Here is a 16,702-nt window from a genome sequence, read left to right as displayed (position 1 = left end):
CATTCTCTATTCCCTCGTAAAACAGTCAGAGAATCGGTCGGTCAAGCATGTGCAGAGCAGCAAAGCGTTATACTGGCTGCTCTGCGCATGCCAAATACGCCTCAAGTGCTCGTCAGGAGCGTCCTTTATGGACGTTCTTCACTGTAGTGTATTATAAAAAAAAAAATCACAGGCTCCGATGCTGCAGGCATCCGCTGCACCTACCATGGTACAAATAGAAGCAATTTTGGAGACTGTCATTAGGAATTCCATCCGCCCAGCGCCATCTTCCACCTAATCACAGCGAAGGAAGCATTGAGCCAAGTTGAGCTAAACGCTTTTCCCCCTCCTGCAAGGTAACCCTGGCTCCGATGCTGCAGCTAAACGCGCTGTGATTGGCTCAGAGACTTCCAGGTCTCTCAGCTGAGTGAAGCACGGCCAAAAAGGACGTCAGGCTAGAGGAGGAGCAGCATCAGAGTGTACAGCCAATGCCTGCTGGCTGCCTGCGGTGCCGTCTTGCTTCTTAAAATCTTCTGTTTCTCATATGGCAGGTCAGTTGGGAGGGGGGCGTACAGAGAGGGTGGAGAGGCAGCAGCGACGACATGGGTGGGGAGGAATGGTGACGGATGATGGGTGGGCGTGGCAAAAGGGGCGGGGCAAGAGGAAAAATGCAGGGAGGCTAAAAGAGGGGGGGAAGGGACAAAAAAAACGCAGGGTGGCTGGACGGGGGGAGGGGGGACAGGAGAGAGAGGAAAATCGCTGGGTGGCTGGCAGGGGAGACAGGGTAATCACTGGGTGGCTGGAAGGGGAACAAGGGACACAGGAAAATCACTGGGTGGCTGGACGGGGGCAAGGGGAGACAGGACAATCATTGGGTGGCTGGAGGAGGGGCAAAAAAGAGAGAACAAAAGCAAGATGACTAAAGGGGGGGCAGGGAACACAGAACACTCACTGGGAGCCTGGAGGGGGAGCAGGGGACAGAGGACACTCGCTGGGTGGCTGCAGGGGGGCAAGGGACAGAGGACACACGCTGGTTGGCAGGAGGGGGGACAAGGTTCAGGAGGGGGGGGGGGGGAAGAGAAACCTCAAAACAAAGGGGAGGGGGTCCAGAGGCATGATAGGGGGGAGAGGGGAGGTCACTCACTGTCTCACAAACACTCACACAGACACAGTCGCACCCACCCTCACTCTGTCACACACACACACTTGCACATTCACTCTCTCGCTCACACAGTCACTCTCACAGACACTCTCTCGAACATACACACTCAGTGGAAAACCTTGCTAGCGCCCGTTTCATTAAAACCAGAAACGGGCCTTTTTTTAAACTAGTTTTTTAATAAAGCTTCACTTAAAAAAAACAACATACATTTTGGGCGGCCTCCACCCCCCCCCCCCCCCCGCAATAATAAAAACGTCCTTTTTGGCTGTGCTTCACTCAGCTGAGAGACCTGGAAGTAAGGGAGGGACATCCAAGCAAGCAGAGTTGTAGCCGAGTGGTTAGAGCACCGGTTTTGTAATCCAGAGGTGGCGGGGGTTCAAATCCCTCTAATAGTTTTGTAAAAAAAAAAAAAAAGGATGAGCACTTGGATGTTTTTTCTACTTTTTTAAGTTCTATGAAGTCTTTATTGAACATTTATCAAAACAGCGTCGGAGAATGTTTGATTTTCTTTTTTTATATAGTGAAGAACGTCCATAAAGGACGCTCCTGACGAGAAGTCAGGGTTGTTGTGTATAGTAAAGTAATTTAATCCTTTCAAAGGACAAATGCTACTTTTGCAGGACATTTTATTGTAATTTCTTTCTTAGGCTTAAGCAGTGATTTTATAACTGGGTGCCAATGTGCCTTTGTAAACTAATCTACTAGGAAGTTCCCATATGTTACACAGGCTCCAAGGTGGAATGCGCAATTAACACAGCACATTTATGCATGTAATTTATGACATACACAAGTGCTGATCCCACCCTAATTTCACCCTCAGAAATGACTACATATACATCATACAAATGTTATGTGATACTAGTGCACACTTTTGTGTATGTACACTGCTGAGGAATTTATAAGATCCTACCTATGCTTGCAGAAAGCTATTCCACACCCATAAGTTAAGAATATAAGAATTGCCATACAGGGACAGACCGAAGGTCCATCAAGCCCAGTATCCTGTTTCCAACAGTGGCCTATCTAGGTCACAAGTACCTGGCAAGATCCCAGAACAGTAAAACAGATTTTATGCTGCTTATCCTAGAATATGCAGTGGATTTTCCCAAGTCCATCTTAATAATGGCTTATGGACTTTTCTTTTAGGAAATTATCCAATCCTTTTTAAAATCCTGCTAAGCTAACTGATTTTATCACATTCTCTGGCAACAAATTCCATAGTTTAATTACACGTTGAGTGAAGAAATATTTTCTCCAATTCATTTTAAATTTACTACTTAGTAGTTTCTTTGTGTGCTCCCTAGTCACAGTATTTTTGGAAAGAGTAAACTAGCGATTCACATCTGTTTATTATATTCCACTCAGTATTTTACATGCTTCTCTATCATATCTCCCCTCAGCCGTCTCTTCTCCAAGCTGAAGAGCCCTAGCCACTTTAGCCTTTCCTCATAGGGAAGTCATTCCATTCCTTTTATAATTTTTATAGCCCTTCTCTGTACATTTTCTAATTCCACTATATTTGTTTGAGATGCGGTGACCAGAACTTCACACAGTATTCAAGGTGCGGTTGCACCATGGAGTGATACAAAGGCATTACAACATTCTCAGTTTTGTTTTTCATTCCTTTTCTAATTATCCCTACATTCTATTTGCTTTCTTAGCCGCCACTGAACATCATTGATAACACCTAGATCCTTTTCCTGGGCGGTGACTCCTAATGTGGAACCTTGCATCACATAACTATGGCTTGGGTTCCTCTTTTCCACATAAATCACTTTGCACTTGCTCACATTAAAAGTCACCTGCCATTTGGATGCCTAGTCTCCCAGTCTCGTAAGGTCCTCTTGCAATTTTTCACAATCCTCTTGTGATTTAACAACTTTGCATAACTTTGCTTATAAAGGTACTCCCTTAATGTTCAATATAAATTTCTTTGACCACCCAGAGTTTAATAAATATCAATGCTATATATGTTTTACTGCTAGATCATAAAACCAGCAAACCTCCCTCCCACCAGAAAAAACGATGAAACAATACGCTTACCACCTCAGGGAAAAAATGTATATTTAAAACATTCTGCATTATTAAAAAATCTTACACTGTAAACATTTTGTATGTTTGTTTATTTGACAAGCAGCAATATCATGTTTGTCTTTTTTTTTTTTTTTTTTACATTTTAAAGTAGATACAATTATTAGGTTATCTGTCATATTACAATATTTAGTTTTTACTTTAAGTCCTTTAAGATACATTTAAAAAACACATCAACTGCAAACGTGAAGGGAGAGAAAAAAAAAGCATGGTGCTCAAATTTTCACATTCCAGCAATACTTCACTCATTCTCTCAGTAAATTTTTAAGAAATGTCATAATGGCATGAGCTTGAATTATCTATAGGCATTTTCACGGAGGCTCATGACGTGGCACTGGTGATGTTGTAAACAGCAGAAAATGGGGGCTGTCAAGTGACCAATTATGGAGGCACACCTGTTTCTTCCCACACCAAACAGCGACGATCTTCTCATACCCTCACCTGCGGTGCAGCAGCATCATGCAACATAACTGTATTCATCTGCTGAGGCTTGACTTCGCTCTATGTACTGTTTGTCTATCAGAACTTCAATACATTTCTTAATCATGCTGATGCTCGGGTTAAATCTAGCTCTTGACTGGCTAATTACCTGCAAAAGAAGAAAATATTTTATAATACTAAAGTAAAGCAAAGTTCAATAATGACAAAATTAGAGATACACCATGTTATGGGAGTGAAATATCAGCTATTAAAACATTTAAAAAGGGGGTATTAAAGGGCTAGGAAAAATGTTAGCTTACAACTGTGGTGTCAGCACCTTTGGTGAAACATTGATTAAGTAAAAATCATTCTGTTTCTGACATAGATTGGAGAATGATAGGATAGAGCTGGGAGTGGAGGGAGATAAGCCTGTATAATTACTTAATTATAAAGAACAAAAATGGATATTCATTTTAGATACGGTCAGTCCAGGTGGTTTGAACACAGATTTAGACTGGGCCTCTTTAATGTGAAAAGTTTCTGTGCTTGGCTGTCCTGCCAGCCTATTAAATTTATTTAAATGGATTAGCTGGTGCCACCATTTTATGAAATGCCTTGCGGAGTAGCGCATTTGGCATTTAGATAAATTTAGATATTAACATAGTTTATGTATATTTTATTGTGTTCGGTAATAAAATTCTTAATAGTTTTGAATTTTCAGATCTGCACCCTGATGCAGCTGAGGTTTACTGTCTGGCAAAACATAGTCCACACTAGTAAAAAAGGCCCGTTTCCGACCCAAATGAAACGGGTGCTAGCAAGGTTTTCCTCGGAGTGTGTATGTTTGAGAGAGTGTGTGTGAGAGTGACTGTGTGACAGAGAGAGAGAGTGAATGTGCGAGTGTGTGTGACAGAGAGAGAGTGAGACTGGGTGTGAGTGTGTCTGTGAGAGAGTGTGTGTGTGAGCATGAGTGTGTGTGCCAGGGCCCCTCCCGCCCTCCGAGTTCCAGGGTCGTCCCATCCCTGCCTCCCTCCGAGTTTCAGGGTCCCCTCCCTCCCCTGCATTCATCCATATGCAGGCAACGTTCTCTGTGCCCTGCCCTCTCCATCCATCCATGTGCAGCATCTCTCCCCTGCCCCCTCCACCTCCCTCCAAGTTCCAGGCCCCCCTCTGAGTACCACTGTCCCCCTCCCTCCCTCCCATTTCCAGGGTCCCCTTCCCTCTGTTCTTCTGTCCCTCCCTCCCAGTTCCAGGGTCCCATGGAACTGGGAAGGAGGGGGGACAGAGAACGCTGGAGGAGTGACATCAGCAGGTGGTTACAATCCCAGTGACACACATTAAGTGATGTCAGCAGGTGGTTACGATCCCAGTGAGACACATTGGAATGTTGGCGGAGCAAATTATTATATTAGATAGGCAGCGGATCTGACGCTGGATTGAAACTAAGTTGATTTAGGATTAAAGCTTAATACTATTTTTGAACATAAAAGTATAAAAACACATATAAAGTGTATAAGTTATTGACCGATGAAAAGACGGGCGGGTCATGGGCTGATAGCTTTGGGAAAAGAGTCGCCACTGAGGACATATAGAGCATGCAAATTTGTAGGTGTTCAGCATTTGAGGATTTTTATATATATGGTTCCCACTCATAATGAATCATAGTCCGACATTTTTAAATGATTTATCAGAGGGTCACGTGACGTGGAGGGGCATTTTCGAATGGGGATGACCATCTCTAAGGGCGCCCAACTATAAGGATGGTGCCGCGAAGGGGCGGGGCAACGCGTATTATCGAAACAAGATGGACATCCATCTTTCATTTCGATAATACGGTCGGGGACGCCCAAATCTTGACATTTAGGTTGACCTTAGAGATGGTCGTCCTCGGTTTTCGGCGATAATGGAAACCAAAGACATCTATCTCAAAAACGTCCAAATCCAAGCCCTTTGGTCATGGGTGGAGCCAGCATTTGTAGTGCACTGGCCCCCCTCACATGCCAGGACACCAACAAGCCGCCCTGGGGGGCACTGCACTGGACTTCACAAATTGCTCCCAGGTGCATAGCTCCCTTACCTTGGGTGCTGAGCCCCCCCCCCCCCTCCAGGTCCACCTGCCTGAAGTACACTGCACCCACTACAACTGCTCCAGGGACCTGTATACTGCTGCGATGGACCTGAGTATGGCATTTGAGGCTGGCAAAAAAGTATTCTTAAACTTGTTTTTTATGGTGGGAGGGGGTTAGTGACCACTGGGGGAGTAAGGGGAGGTCATCCCCCATTCCCTCTGGTGGTCATCTGGTCAGTTCAGGTACCTTTTGAGGCTTGGTCATGAAAAAAAAATGGACCAAGTAAAGTCAGCCAAGTGCTCGTCAGGGACGCCCTTCTTTTTTCTATTATTGGCCAAGGATGACCATCTCCTAATCACGCCCCAGTCCCGCCTTCGCTACCTTGCCGACATGCCCCCCTGGAACTTCGGTCGTCCCCGCGACGGAAACCAGTCGAGGGTGTAAAAAAAAACTGCTTTCGATTATGCCGATTTGGATGACCTTGCGAGAAGGATGCCCATCTCCCGATTTGTGTCGAAAGATGGGCATCCCTCTCTTTCGAAAATAAGCGTGTTAGTGAATTGTAGTCTGACATTTTAAAATGATTTTATCAGAGGGTCACATAACGACATGCAGGAGAGAGGATATTGAACTCACTCTCTCCTGCTGCCCCGCTTATCAAACCCCGATATTTTATAACATCCCCTACTGCCTCCGACGTGACACCTATCAAGTACTTTTGACTCCTGTCCCGCACAGCGACTGCTGATCTGTTTGCAATGGTGACCAAGGCTGCCACCAAGACATGCCTCGCTCAAGGGATCCAGAAGATGGCAGTGCCTTGCAGCCCTGTAGGACAGATCCAGAGCTTGGCATAGGTCGCGAAGTGGCTGCGGAGGTTGCTACAGTCATGGAGGCGATGCTGGATAAGTGAATCCAGCCACTCGAGGAGAAACTAGGGAAAGTCCAGGGGACGCCTGAGGACCTGGATCGAGAGTTTGCCAGCTATCGATATCGTACAGCAGAGTTGGAGGACCGTACCAGAAACTGGAGATTCGAAAGACCACCTGTAAAAAGCCCAGGAGAAGTGCAGCGATAAATTAGAGGACGCCCAAGGAATTAGAGCTTCCAGCACACCATGGCCCCCTGAGGATAGAGAGAGCTCACGGACTAAGGTCCCAGCAGCAGACTAATGGTTGGCCCAGAGTGGTAATTGCCAAGTTGCTGAACTTTGCTCACAAAACTGTATTACAGGCACTACACAAAGGAAAAGCACTTACATATAATGTGAAAAAGATATTATGCTTTCAAGATTACTCTGTGAATGTGGCTGTGAAATGGCGTAGCTTTGTGCCTATTTGCTCCTAATTCTTTGAGCATCATATCTGTTTTGCTTTGCTCTATTCGGCACACCTGCAGGTGCAACATCAAAATTGCACACAATTCTTTGACTATCAAAAACAAAAAGCTGCACACTTTCCACAAACTCAACCTTGGTGCCTTGCCTTTGGAGGAGCCTGGCGTGGCGTTGAATCAGCTGACATGAGGAATTGAGGCTTAATCTGCTGGAGCTGTCTTTTGGTTTATTGGCTCGATCTGCTGAAACTGACTTTTGGTTTATTGGACTGAATGTCTCCTTTTTCTTCTGCTTTTACTCCTTGCTCACTTGATACAGAACTTCTCATCTTTATCAGCACAGCAATAAAGGGGAGGGTCGAATGTCAGCTTGGTTGCGTAATCATAGAGATGGTCCCAAAAAGATAATGATGCTTAAGTATGAGATGGGGCAGAGGGTCCATTCTGATGAGATTTGCCGGATGAGTGTGCTTTCAGTGGGGCTGGGGATTAAGGATAATATTTAGACATCTGGTTTTGAGTGAGGTAGGTGTTTCACATGACCACCTTTAATATAGGGCAAGTTGTATGTTTGGGGGGTAATTGGGAAGGTTGGATGGGAGGGGGGACTGGTGAGGTCATGAGGTGGGTAGGGGAGGGAAGGTTAGGTGTATGAGTGGTGGAGGAGGGAAGGTTAGGTGTATGAGTGGTGGAGGAGGGAAGGTTAGGTGTATGAGTGGTGGGTAGGAGAATGTATTGCGGCTCCTGCTAAAGGGAAATGGATTGTATCTATACTGTTATGAAAAGGAGTGGCAGATAAGACTCTTCTATTGGCCACTGATCTGGGTGGTCGATACCTGGTCTGTCGGGTGTCGGTGGCACGTGTTATGCAATCTGTATGCCCTTAACACTTTTGATCGAGGGGGCTTTACAGGCAGCTGACCACTCTGCTACTAACACATAGTATTTATTCCTTGATTGTTGGTGGGGATTTTAATACTGTTTGGGACCTGGATCTAGATAAATCCCAAAGTCCTAGGAGACAACTGGTTAACTTGACTCGAGGTCTGCCCAATCTCTGTTGGCAGCTGGGTCTGGTGGACGCCTGGAGGGTTCTTCACCCTACAGAGAGAGATTACACTCACCTGTCCAGGGTCAACGGCACTTAGTCCTGTATAGATTATCTTCTCTTTTCCACATCCTTGTTCTCGGACACCTCTAAAACAGAAATAGGCCCATACATAATTTCGGACCATGCGTGGGTTTGGGTGGATTGGCAACCCCCTGGGAATCGGGTAACGGGCTCTTGATGGGTCTTTCCTCTCACATTGTACCATGATGTGAAGTTTTGAGAGAAACTGCAGCTAAAATGGTGAGATTATAATGTGGATTATAAGCATCAACCCCTGATTTACTAGGGAGCAGCTAAAGCTGTACTACAGGGGGAGATTATTAGTCACGTCAGCCATGTAAAGAAGGCGCAGGATAGGGACATTCTACGCTTGGAGCGGCAACTGCGGGCCGAGCGCCAATGTAATGGAAGATCTCACTTGGAGATTTACAGACAGCAAGTCCTGGAAACTCAGATAGCGCTGAATGCGCTTCTTCATGCCAGGGCGGTTACATCATTGGCCTATTATAAGTATCACTTTATCGGCACAGCAATAAGGGGGGGGGGGGGGGGGGGGGTCAAATGTTAGCTTGGTTGCTTAATCACAGAGATGGTCCCAAAAAGATAATGATGCGTAAATGAGACGGGGCAGAGGGTCCATTCTGATAAGATTTGCTGGATCTTTCAGCATTACTACTGGCAGTTATATGACTCCCCCAGATGTGGGGTTACCCGGCCACATGTATCTAGCAAATCAAGTCTTGCCCACATTAGAGGCTGCAGATATTGAAAAACTGAATGTTCCTATTCATCCTGACAAAGTTCTTGTGATGATTCAGTAGAGCCCCTCTTTAAAGGCCCCTGGGGAGGATGGCTTTAGAATGGAGTTTTATAAGCTGTTGGGTGAGCAGGTGGTATTTCCCCTGGTAAATGTTTTCAATCTTATGGTAGATGCTAAATCAATTCTGCCCAAATTAAATACAGTACGGGTTGTGTTACTCCCGAAATTGGGAAGAGACCCACAACACCCAGCCTCCCACCGGCCGATTTCGCTTTTGAACGCGGAGCTTAAAATCCTTGCTAAAATTATGGCAAATCGTTGGCGAAGGTTCTGCCTCACCTGATTCATGATTCCCAGGTGGGATTTCTGAATGGGCAAACGACCAAAAAACTTCGGAAGAAATTGGCATCAGTGGAACAACGCAGAAGACAGAACATTCCTCTTTATTGATCAGCTTTGATGATGAAAGGCCTTTGATCATATAAATTGGAAATTTCTGTATGCCACCTTGCAGACTTAAGGGTTCTTGGGTAGATTCATGTCTGCGGTAAAGGCCTTGTATTCCTCGCCCCTTGCAAGGATTCTGATTGTTTTTCGATTTTGAGAGGTACATGGCAGGACTGCCCATTATCCCCTTTATTATTTAAACTTTAGATCCCCTTCTTAGAGATGTACACAGCTCTCCAGATGTCCAGGGGGTGAGACTTGGTCCTTACCAGTTCAAACTAGCGGCATTTGCGGATGAGATTCTAGTCCATCTTTCCAATCTTCATCATTCTTTGGCATCCCTGTCGGACATTTATTAGTGAGTATGGAGACTGCGCGGGATTCCGTCTGAACTTAGATAAATCAGAGTCGCTTGCTTCACCAGTGCAAGTCTGTCAATTATGGGGGAACCGGTTTCCTTTGAAGTGGGCGGGACCTCATTTTAAATATTTGGGAGTTTGGCTAGTAATGGATGTCTCTTCACTTTATACTATTAATGTATCTCACTTGTTGGGAGGCACGCGTACCTATTTGGAGGGATGGAGAGACCTGCTACTGTCGTTAATGGAGCGCATCAGTTTTTTGCGTATGATTATTTTGCCCAGGTGGCTCTACTTGCTTCAGACATTACCACTATTTGTGTTGTAGGGATCATAGTATTTTAACTTGAATTTTCTCAAAATTTTGTTGGGTTTCTAAAAACCTAAATTAAAATTTCACTTGATGTTGGGAGGTTGGGTGCAAGGGGGGTTGGGGATGCCAAATTTGAAATTATAAAACCGGGCCTGCCTTCTTTGTCATCTGTGGGACTGGTTGTATGGGAAGTCCCATTTTATGTCTGTAGACATTGAAAAGGCTTTTTATGCCCCTTATTCCTTTTTTTTCTTTATTGCACAACATCAGATCCCTAATACCTAGACAAGTTTGGGGGGGGGGGGGGGGGAGGAGGAAGTGAATGATACATACCTGTAGCAGGTGTTCTCCGAGGACAGCAGGCTGATTGTTCTCACGACTGGGTGACGTCCGCGGCAGCCCCCACCAACCGGAAGAAGCTTCGCGGGCGGTCCGCACGCAGAGCACGCCCACCGCGCATGCGCGGCCGTCTTCCCGCCCGCGCGCGACCGTTCCCGCCAGTTGAATGACAAGCAAAAAGATGAAAACGCAACTCCAAAGGGGAGGGAGGGAGGGTAGGTGAGAACAATCAGCCTGCTGTCCTCGGAGAACACCTGCTACAGGTATGTATCATTCACTTTCTCCGAGGACAAGCAGGCTGCTTGTTCTCACGACTGGGGTATCCCTAGCTCTCAGGCTCACTCAAAACAAGAACCCAGGTCAATTGAACCTCGCAACGGCGAGGGTATAACAGAAATTGACCTACGAAGAACAACTAACTGAGAGTGCAGCCTGACCAGAATAAATTCGGGTCCTGGAGGGTGGAGTTGGATTTACACCCCAAACAGATTCTGCAGCACCGACTGTCCGAACCGACTGTCACGTCGGGTATCCTGCTGGAGGCAGTAATGTGATGTGAATGTGTGGACAGATGACCACGTCGCAGCCTTGCAAATCTCTTCAATAGTGGCTGACTTCAAGTGGGCCACTGACGCTGCCATGGCTCTAACACTATGAGCCGTGACATGACCCTCAAGAGCCAGCCCAGCCTGGGCGTAAGTGAAGGAAATGCAATCTGCTACCCAATTGGAGATGGTGCGTTTCCCGACAGCGACCCCTAGCCTGTTAGGGTCGAAAGAAACAAACAATTGGACGGACTGTCTGTGGGGCTATGTCCGCTCCAAGTAGAAGGCCAATGCTCTCTTGCAGTCCAATGTGTGCAACTGACGTTCAGCAGGGCGGGTATGCGGCCTGGGGAAGAATGTTGGCAAGACAATTGACTGGTTAAGATGGAACTCCGACACCACCTTCGGCAGGAACTTGGGGTGGGTGCAGAGCACTACTCTGTTGTGATGAAATTTGGTATATGGAGCATCAGCTACCAGGGCTTGAAGCTCACTGACCCTACGAGCTGAGTAACTGCCACCAAGAAAATGACCTTCCAGGTCAAGTACTTCAGATGGCAGGAATTCAGTGGCTCAAAAGGAGGTTTCATCAGCTGGGTGAGGACGACGTTGAGATCCCATGACACTGCAGGACGCCTGATAGGGGGCTTTGACAAAAGCAAGCCTCTCATGAATCGAACGACTAAAGGCTCTCCAGAGATGGCTTTACCTTCCACACGATAATGGTAAGCACTAATCGCACTAAGGTGATTCCTTACTGAGTTGGTCTTGAGGCCAGACTCTGATAAGTGCAGAAGGTATTCAAGCAGGTTCTGTGCAGGGCAAGAACGAGGTTCTAGGGCCTTGCTCTCACACCAAACGACAAACCTCCTCCACTTGAAAAAGTAACTCTTTTTAGTGGAATCCTTCCTAGAGGCAAGCAAGACACGGGAGACACCCTCAGACAGACCCAACGCAGTGAAGTCTACGCCCTCAACATCCAGGCCGTGAGAGCCAGGGACTGAAGGTTGGGGTGCAGCAACGCTCCGTCGTTCTGCAAGATGAGAGTCGGAAAACACTCCAATCTCCATGGTTCTTCTGAGGACAACTCCAGAAGAAGAGGGAACCAGATCTGACGGGGCCAAAAGGGCGCTATCAGAATCATGGTGCCGTGGTCTTGCTTGAGCTTCAGTAAGGTCTTCCCCACCAAAGGTATGGGAGGATAAGCATACAGGAGGCCGGTTCCCCAATGGAGGAGAAAGGCATCCGACGCTAGCCTGCCGTGTGCCTGTAGTCTGGAACAGAACAGAGGCAGCTTGTGGTTGGTCTGAGAGGCGAAAAGGTCCACCGAGGGGGTGCCCCACTCTCGGAAGATCTTGCGTACCACTCTGGAATGAAGCGACCACTCGTGCGGTTGCATGACTCTGCTCAGTCTGTCGGCCAGACTGTTGTTTACGCCTGCCAGGTATGTGGCTTGGAGAAGCATGCCGAACCGGCGGGCCCAACGCCACATCCCGACGGCTTCCTGACACAGGGGGCGAGATCCGGTGCCCCCCTGCTTGTTGGTGTAATACATTGCAACCTGATTGTCTGTCCGAATTTGGATAATTTGGCAGGACAGCCGATCTCTGAAAGCCTTCAGTGCGTTCCAGATCGCTCGGAGCTCCAGGAGGTTGATCTGCAGATCCTTTTCCTGGAGGGACCACAGACCCTGGGTGTGGAGCCCATCGACATGAGCTCCCCACCCCAGGCGAGAAGCATCCGTCGTCAGCACTTTCGTGGGCTGCGGAATTTGGAATGGACGTCCCAGGGTCAAATTGGTCCGAATGGTCCACCAGAGCAGTGAAGTGCGGCAACTGGTGGAGAGGCGGATGACATCTTCTAGATGCCCGGTGGCTTGGAACCACTGGGAAGCTAGGGTCCATTGAGCAGATCTCATGTGAAGACGAGCCATGGGAGTCACATGAACTGTGGAGGCCATATGACCCAGAAGTCTCAACATCTGCCGAGCTGTGACCTGCTGAGACGCTCTGGTCTGCGAAGCCAGGGACAGGAGGTTGTTGGCCCTCGCTTCGGGAAGGAAGGCCTGAGCCGTCTGGGTATTCAGCAGAGCTCCTATGAATTCCAGAGACTGGGTTGGCTGGAGATGGGACTTTGGGTAATTTATCACAAACCCCAGCAGCTCCAGGAGTTGAATAGTGCACTGCATGGACCGGAGGGCTCCTGCCTCCGAGGTGTTCTTGACCAGCCAATCGTCGAGATATGGGAACACGTGCACTCCCAGCTTGCGTAGATACGCCGCCACCACCACGAGGCACTTGGTAAACACTCGTGGGGCAGAGGCGAGCCCAAAGGGCAGCACACAATACTGAAAGTGCCGTGCGCCCAGGCGGAATCTGAGATACTGTCTGTGAGCTGGCAGTATCGGGATGTGAGTGTATGCGTCCTTTAAATCCAGGGAACATAGCCAATCGTTTTTCTGAATCATTGGCAGAAGGGTGCCCAAGGAAAGCATCCTGAACTTTTCTTTGACCAGGAATTTGTTCAGGCCTCTCAGGTCTAGGATGGGACGCATCCCCCCTGTTTTCTTTTCCACAAGGAAGTACCTGGAATAGAATCCCTGCCCTTCCTGCCCGGGTGGTACGGGCTCGACCGCATTGGCGCTGAGAAGGGCGGAGAGTTCCTCTGCAAGTACCTGCTTGTGATGGGAGCTGAAGGATTGAGCTCCCGGAGGACAATTTGGTGGCAGGGAGGCCAAATTCAGGGCGCATCCGCACCGCACTATTTGGAGAACCCACTGGTCGGAGGTTATGAGAGGCCACCTTTGGTGAAAAAATCTTAACCTCCCCCCGACCGGCAGATCGTCCGGTACGGACACTTTGAGGGCGGCTGTGTTCCCGTGGCTCCATCCCGTGGAGCCATCCCTGGCTTTTGCTGTGGAGGCGCAGGGGGCTGCTTAGGCATACGCTGTTGACGAGAACGAGCGCGCTGGGGCTGTCCCTGTGCCTGACGAGGCCTTCGGGCCGGCTGGGTGTACCTACGCTTTGCAAAAGAATAGGGCACAGCCTGCCGGGCCCAGGAAAAACGTCCACCTGCTGAGGTGGATGCTGAAGGCGCCCGGTGGGAGAGCTTGTCGAGGGCGGTTTCCCGCTGATGCAGTTGGTCCACCAGCTGCTCGACCTTCTCACCAAAAATATTATCCCCCCGGCAAGGGACGTCGGCCAGTCTCTGCTGGGTGTGGTTGTCCAGGTCAGAGGCACGCAGCCATGAGAGCCTGCGCATCACTATACCTTGGGCCGCAGCACGAGATGCCACGTCACAGGTGTCATAGATACCCCTGGACAGGAACTTTCTGCACGCCTTCAGCTGCCTGACCACCTCCTGATAAGGCCTGGACTGCTCCGGCGGGAGCTTATCGACCAGGTCCGCCAGTTGCTTCACATTGTTCCGCATGTGGATGCTCGTATAGAGATGGTACGACTGGATGCAGGTCACGAGCATGGAGGATTGGTAGGCCTTCCTCCCAAACGAGTCCAGAGTGCGAGACTCCCGCCCCGGGGGTGCCGAGGTGGTATCCCTCGAACTCCGTGCCCTCTTGAGAGCAGAATCCACGACCGCCGAGTCATGGGGCAATTGGGGCCGCATTAACTCTGGGTCCGAGTGGATTCTGTACTGGGACTCTGCTTTCTTGGGAATGATGGGATTAGATAATGGTCTCATCCAGTTCCGAAGCAGTGTCTCTTTGAGGACATTGTGCAACGGCACCGTGGAGGACTCTCTAGGTGGTGATGGATAGTCGAGAACCTCGAGCATCTCAGCCCTCAGCTCATCCACAGAGACCACGGGGAAGGGAATGCAAATGGACATGTCCCTTACAAAGGAGGCAAAGGAGAGGCTCTCAGGAGGCGAGAGCTTCCTCTCTGGTGAAGGCGTGGGGTCAGAGGGAAGGCCCGCAGACTCCTCTGAGGAGAAATATCTGGGGTCCTCCTCTTCCCCCCACGAGGCCTCTTCCTCGGTATCGGACATAAGCTCATGCAGCTGAGTCCTTAACCGGGCCCGGCTCGACGTCGAGGCACCGAGGCCTCGGTGTCGTCGAGCGGTGGACTCCCGCGCCGGCGGGGACGAAGCTCCCTCCATCGACGTCGACTCCACCTGCGTGGCGGTCGAGACCGGCGCCGCAAGCGGCGGCGGTGTCGAAGGCCTCGGCACCGGTCTAGAGCTCGCCGGCGCCACAGTCAACGGCGCCGAGGGCGCAAGCACCCCCGGCGCCGGCACAGCCTGGCGCATCAGCCCTTCCAGGATCCCCGGAAGGATGGCTCGGAGGCACTCGTCCAGGCCCGCTGTCGGGAAAGACGGGGGGGGGGCCGGTAGAGGTGTCGGTGCCGGAAACTGCTCGGGTCCAGGAGACTGCACCGAAGTGCTGGGACCCTGACGCGTCGGTACCTCCACTACCGAAGGGGATCTCTCCTCTCGACGCGGACGCTTCGGCGTCGACTCCTCGCCGGCACCGATAGCCGGGTGCATCGAAGGCGACCGATGACGGTGCTTCTTTGATTTTTTGCGGTGCCCGTCATCGGCGCCAGGTGGAACGGAGGAGGAGGAGGTCGATCCCCCTCGGTCTCGAGGAACCGGGTCAGACAGGGTTCGGTCCCGAGGGCCATGGGCAGAGGGAGTGACCGGGGCCGATTGCCCACGCGGCCTCTCACCCCTACCTTCACCGGAGGACCGGCGGGCCGACGGGACCTGTGCTCCTGGGGTCGATGCCATCGGTGCCGATTTCGCTGACATCGATACCGGTACCGAAGAACCGGCCGTCGATACCGATGCCGTTGAGGTCGACGTCGAGGGGCCGGCGCAAGTTCCAAAAAGACGGTCCCGTAGAACTTGCCTCGCAACCTGAGTCCGTTTCCGGAGACCAAGACACAAAGAGCACGACTTGATATTGTGCTCCGGCCCGAGGCAGTGGAGGCACCAAGCGTGGGTGTCGGTCTGCGAGATAGGCCGGCTGCACCGACCACACTTCTTAAATCCACTCGGGACCTTCGAGGACATCGACGGAAAAATCGCGTCGGCGAAATTAAAGTCGTCGATGGTGGCGGTAAATCACACCTCGAAAAATAAAACGACCGCGCGGCCACAAGGCCGCAACGCGACGCCCCCGCTAGAAAACGAGGGAAAACCAAGTGCGTTCACTCTTTTTTTTTTTTTTTTTACAAAAAAAGGAGTCCGGTACGCACGGGACCAGAAACAAAGAACAAAAAACAAGAAAATTTGCGAAAACGTGACGGTTTTTCGGGGCTGACGAGAGAGCGGCGACGCACGACTCTCTCCAGCGCGGAAAAAACAAGACTGGCGGGAAGACGGCCGCACATACGAGGTGGGCGTGCCCTGCGTGCGGACCGCCCGCGAAGCTTCTTCCGGTTGGTGGGGGTTGCCGCGGACGTCACCCAGTCGTGAGAACAAGCAGCCTGCTTGTCCTCTGAGAAATTGCTGTTACCCCCACCATGCAGGCTATATGGCGGATTTTGGTGGGGATCCTAGGGCAACTGATCAGCTTCCAATTAGGGGGAATGTTTCTTTTCAACCAGGGTGGGACAATATCACATTTTGTTTTTGGGAAGGTAGGGGAGTTATCTGTCTGGAACATCTGTTGGGAGAGACGAGAGATCTTATTGAATATGAGACAGTCCAGCAAAAATGGGGGGGGGGGGGGAGGGGAGGACGGGGGGGGTCCTATGCTTGCTCTTATTTTTACGCTATGTAAGCTTAGGGAGGTAGGGGAGGATGAAAATG

General features: G+C 49.7%; 1 protein-coding gene across 1 annotated transcript in view; it reads right to left on the bottom strand.

Annotated features, from left to right (window-relative positions):
* Positions 1–3,309: 3,309 nt before the first annotated feature.
* The window catches only part of CUL2 (cullin 2), a 419,462-nt gene continuing 406,069 nt past the window's right edge, over positions 3,310–16,702 (bottom strand). The window contains exon 23 of the mRNA XM_030199038.1: positions 3,310–3,821. Within this exon, the coding sequence (XP_030054898.1) occupies positions 3,690–3,821 (132 nt within the window). The 3' untranslated portion in view covers positions 3,310–3,689. The remainder of the gene's footprint in view (positions 3,822–16,702) is intronic.

The sequence above is a fragment of the Microcaecilia unicolor genome, chromosome 1 (genome assembly GCF_901765095.1).
Source record: "Microcaecilia unicolor chromosome 1, aMicUni1.1, whole genome shotgun sequence".
Lineage (NCBI taxonomy): Eukaryota > Metazoa > Chordata > Amphibia > Gymnophiona > Siphonopidae > Microcaecilia > Microcaecilia unicolor.
The sequence above is the reverse complement of the archived record's forward strand: the minus strand, read 5'-3'. Positions and strand labels throughout refer to the sequence as shown.